This window comes from Solanum stenotomum, chromosome 3 (assembly GCF_019186545.1).
Source record: "Solanum stenotomum isolate F172 chromosome 3, ASM1918654v1, whole genome shotgun sequence".
Taxonomy (NCBI): domain Eukaryota; kingdom Viridiplantae; phylum Streptophyta; class Magnoliopsida; order Solanales; family Solanaceae; genus Solanum; species Solanum stenotomum.
The window spans coordinates 56,071,938-56,077,203 of NC_064284.1; the positions used below are offsets into that span (position 1 = coordinate 56,071,938).

At 30.7% G+C, this 5,266-nt stretch overlaps 1 protein-coding gene across 1 annotated transcript; it reads right to left on the minus strand.

Moving 5' to 3' along the window:
- Positions 1 to 2,045: 2,045 nt before the first annotated feature.
- On the minus strand, positions 2,046 to 2,516 carry LOC125859076 (uncharacterized). The gene has a single exon (XM_049538809.1). It carries the CDS (start codon positions 2,514 to 2,516, stop codon positions 2,046 to 2,048), a length of 471 nt encoding a protein of 156 aa, XP_049394766.1.
- Between the last annotated feature and the right edge of the window lie 2,750 nt (positions 2,517 to 5,266).

The window sequence follows — 5,266 nt, forward strand, 5'->3', positions numbered from 1 at the left end:
GTGTCATTCACCATAAGGGATTCTATTATCCAGATCCATGTTGCACGTCATGACAGATGTATGGACATATATGTCAACATGGGTCCCGAAATAAGAGGCAGAGGGTGTGTATCACTAGGTTAGGCATGCAATACCATACTTGGCATTGCTTATCATTATATTGCATATCTTTATCGTGGTGAACTTGTGAGTGTTTTTCTGTTGAACTTGTGATTGATGATATTTATCTTGTGTATTGTTGATCTAAAATTGTTAGAGTGTTGTTGAGCTATAAGCTATTTAAATTGTGCAATGTTAGGTTTGACTGGTTTTATGTAGGTTGTATTTGTGGATGTTTGGTTGGAGTGTTAAGAGTACTCGTATTATATATTACTTGAATTTGTGTTTATGAGTTTGTTTGATGAGCACCGTATTGTTTGATACTGACCCTTTACTGCTTCATTTTTCTGGGTTACGAGCCTGAATCTTCCTAATACTCCATTTTCCCATCCTGTATGAGGATTTCTATGGAGTATTGTGAGGTAGTTGCTTTCCTTTCTAGTGAACCTCTTACTCCTATTTATGATCTTGCTCTACTTTAGAGACAATGTCATTGAGATTTGATTGTTTCCTTTCAAAGCTGTTGTAATACATTATTGGCATATGGCGTGACAATCAGGTTTTGATGGTTTAATGAAGTTGACATTGTTATTTGTGTTTTTATTTATTGTTAAACTTTTTTTTTACTTTCGCATTTTATTGTAGTATATGGGTTTTAGGCTAAGTTTTTTTTGTGGGATAAGAGGAGCGCCATCACATCCATTTTGGATTGTGACATACATCACGTTCATTTTTAGGTCGTGACACCCATTGATTCCAGACCTCTTGATGAGGCCGTCGTTGTTTGATCGTGGTAAGCTCTTGCCATCTGGAGATTTATTGCTTTCCCTTTTTTGTATTGTCTCTATATTTTATATTTTGATTAGAAAAAACTATTGTACATAGTTTGTTTATGTACGTAGATTCTCTTGTACCAATGACAGCAGGTCGAGGTTTGTTCTTGAAAATATTTTTGTCTTTCTTGGTAACTTTCGAGCTATTTTTGTATACTTAGTACCATTATGTATATAACTATACTAAGGCCCCACTCCTTGTCTAATTTTCTTCCACCTTGTTTTATTTTAAATTATTTAATATATTACTTGTAGTTGGGTTCTGACTTGCCTAGTAAAGGTGACAGTGATGTTTGACCTGCATTTTACTTGGTAAGAATATTTAAAGTTTCTTGAGAATTGAAAAATATTTAAAGATTAGATTTTTAAATCTATGGTCAAATGCTAACTTGGCTTGTTGTAACTTTTTATATGTAGATGTTTGAGTATATCCATATAGATATACCATCCTTAACCTAATAAATATACTTTTTTACCATGTTTCAAATATATCTAGACAAATATATGATCTATAAGAATTATTTTAGTACAAAATAATTTAGGGACTATAAGGCTACATAAAATAGACCTTTGTTCGGCTTATTCTTGAATTTCGAATACAATGAGAGCTTTCATGCACTACACTTCCCTTTGATTATTGTAAAATATATAACAAATAAAGATTTGCATAACTTCAATAGGTAAAAAATATTTATATTATTTATCCGGGCAACATAGATTATGTATTAAAAAAAATATTAGAAAAATGATTCTCTAAAATAATTTCTTGAAAATACTGCTTGATTAGAAGTGACACAAAAGTCTTAAGCAAATTTATTTTTGAAATTTTTTTTACAACACTTAAAAATATTGTAATGGACAAACGTCAAACATTTTCTCATTCAAATATGTGAAAAGGAAATTATACGACCTATAGTTTATGGATTTCAATTACTTACCTTGTATTTTTATGTTTACTCATTTTTTTATTTTTTCAAATGATTTAATTCAATAAAAGTTCGATTACACATCTATTAAATAAGTTCAATAAAAAGGTTCTCTTCAGAAAAAAAATAACTGTCACCAAAATTCATGTAGAAGTAACAACATAATAAGCTTTTGAGAAATTGCATATCAATCTATGTTTGCACCAGAAGCTTCACCAACTTGTATGTTTGCACCAGAAGATTCACCAACTTGTATGTTCTCATTAATAAGCTTTTGAGAAATTGCATTGTCTTGAATCTTCAATTTATTCTCCATTTCAGATACTTTATTTTGCAACTCTTTAATCGAAATCTTCGCCAACTCAATCTTCACTGTATACAATAAACCCATTTTCATTTTCCACTGCCTGTTGTCTTGTTCCTGGTGCTTCTTGTTTAGGTGTGTAACTTCCCTTTCCGTTGCATCAAATACACCTTTGTAAAATATTACAGTGCTCTCTAGTTGGTCAAGCTTCTGTTTTAGGACTCCAATTTCCATTTCCTTGGCTTCTAATGCAACCTTGTGAATAGCTTCTAACATATCAACTTTCCTCAATAGAAAATTCCTTTCACGCCTCAATGACATTATCTTTTGGTTCTGATCAAGCTCTTCCATCATAGTTTAACCTTTATTAGAGACATGAGAAATGAAGAAAGTGAATTAAATTCATTTATAATTTGGTTTGTAATTTTACGTTTGTACCTAAAGTTGACATTTACTACTTTTATTTAAGTAGATTGATATATTATAAATGAATCATACTTAGAACTTAAATATAAAAAATAAAGTCATTATTCATCATAAAAAAATTTCATTTTGTCAAAAAATAGTTAAGAGTAATTAGTAAATATTTACTTGAATAGAATCACATAATTAAATAATTAATTTTAAGAATCAATAAATTAAAAGTAAAATACATAATATTATTTAACCATAATTAATACCTAATAATTGTATATGCATCAACGCTTAATTAAATCTCTCTTATAATTGTTTGAAGAAAAAAATCAATAACTTCAATTTAATATCAATTGTGTTGGGAAAAAATAATTTTCTAAAAAAGTTATTTTGGAACTAAATTAAGTAAAATAAATATTATTATGTACAACTATATAAATAATTTTTTATTTATAAACTTACTTTTTAAAAATAATAACATGTTGAGTAATAAGCTAAGCGGGTAAGTAAGATAAATTAGTTAGATCATATGTCATTAATTAATTGTGCTGGAGAATGATATTAATGGCTAGCTCTTTTCCAAATTAGCATTATGGGATAATTGATTGATGGTGCAACTATTATAAATTCATTAAAATAATGAATTTTCTTTTAGGAGTTCTTGTAGGGCTTTATTTGATTTTTTTTTTTTTGTCAATGAATAGCCTTAACAATGTAAAAATATTCATCAAAGTTTTTTCTCCACAAAGATATCCTAAGGATCTTTTCTAGTCTTCCTTTAATGCCCTAGATATTTTTTAAAAAACATAAACATCAAGCACAAAAAATCACACTATCACATATATTAAACATACAAAATAGGACCCTAAACATACTAATCTAACATAGAAATCTTCATAGATGGTATACCTAATGAGAAGAACTAAGTGAAAGCGGAGTTTAAAAATTAGTTACCTCTTTGCCCTAGCCGCCGTCAGTGATGAAAAATTGTAGAGAATATTTAACAACCCTAAGGGATGGAGAGAGGACCATTTTATAGAAGCTTAAGCTTAATCTGGTCCGTTCATCAAGTGACTGATCTGACAGATGAGATTTATTTTTTAATAAAAATTATTTATGGGCTTTTTTTTTATTTGGGCCAAACATAAATTAACAAATGACAAATTATGCATAATGTCAGCTCTTACACTTTACTTACCATCTTTTTAGTTGAATTTACAAAATTTACATGAAACAAGTTTATTCGGCCTTTTTTATTGAAATCGAAATGCAAGTCTGATTCCTTTTCTTCTATCTGCATCTTTCTTCTTCTCCTCCTTCTACATTCTTCCTCCTCCTCCTCCTCTTCGTCTTCTTTGCCTTTTTATTTTTTTTTATTTTTTTTTCATTTTCATCTTCCTCATATTCTTCTTCTCCTTCTCCTTCGCCTTCTTCTTATTCTTATTCTTATTCTACTTCTTCTTCCTCTTCTTCCTCTTCTTCCTCTTCTTCTTCTTCTCCTTCTCCTCCTCCTCCTCCTCCTTCTCCTTCTCCTCCTCCTCCTCCTTCTCCTCCTCCTCCTCCTTCTTTTTCTTCTCCTTCTTCTTCTTCCTCTCCGTCTCTAGAAGTGGTCGAGAGAGTATTGGTTGAGTTTCCCCCCTTTTAGAAGCTTTCATAATTAAAGAGTTATCGTTAGTCCACAAATAAACAAATTGTTGTCGTATGATATTTTTGCCAGTTTATGAGCTCTTGTAGGTCCATTTTGTGTTAGTAGCATGGTTTGGAAAGTTCAGAATATTAAGAGAAATTGTATAATTTTCTTGGAATCTTATTTTAAAAGAGATATTTACTTTATAAATTATAAATTTTACTATAGAGATATGGTTCCGGGGGTATTATACTATTTTATGAGGTTTTAAACTTGAAAGGAATTTTTTTTAAATATATGGATTGTTACGGTTAGCCGAGCAATGGTCTTATTTTATGTTATTGTATGCCCGAAGAATGATTTCGGGTTGCACTACATCCACACTACATACATTGCTGAGCTCTAGTGGTGCACATAATGAATTCCAAGCTTTACTTTTTTCCGTATGTTGATGAGTTCAAGCGGGTTCCACAATCGTCTCAGGGAGCCATGGGGCAGCCGGTGATATGATTTTGAGACTTTTTACTTGATGCATACACTGGCCACATATGCTTTGCCTAATTTAATTTTTTATGATTTTTTATGGTTGACTTGTAATTATGTCACGAACAGAGCCTACACCCTTGACGTGGACGATAATTGAGAGCAATTGTTGGTCTGAAGGCGAACACTCATCATGAATGACTACAAGTGAAAGACTAATTCAAGCATACACAAGAATCAAAATTAAATAATTATTTAAAAATTACTTATTAAATTTTAAAGTTATCTGAAAATACTGAGCATTAAATATAAAGATTTAACTAAATTATCTGAAACTGAATACTGCAAGACATTCTATCTATGAAGCCTCTCCTGTATAAAGATAGGTGTTGGGACAAGACCCATGACACCTCAGAATACTACTACTAATAAATCATAAAACTAGAGTCTTTCGAAAGCAAGGAGGTCTCACCAAAAGCCAACGAACAGATGATGTGATCTCAACTAAATGCTTGTCTAAGATCCTATGTAGCTGAAAATGCATCATGAAAAGATATAGGTTGAATGACATCAATATATT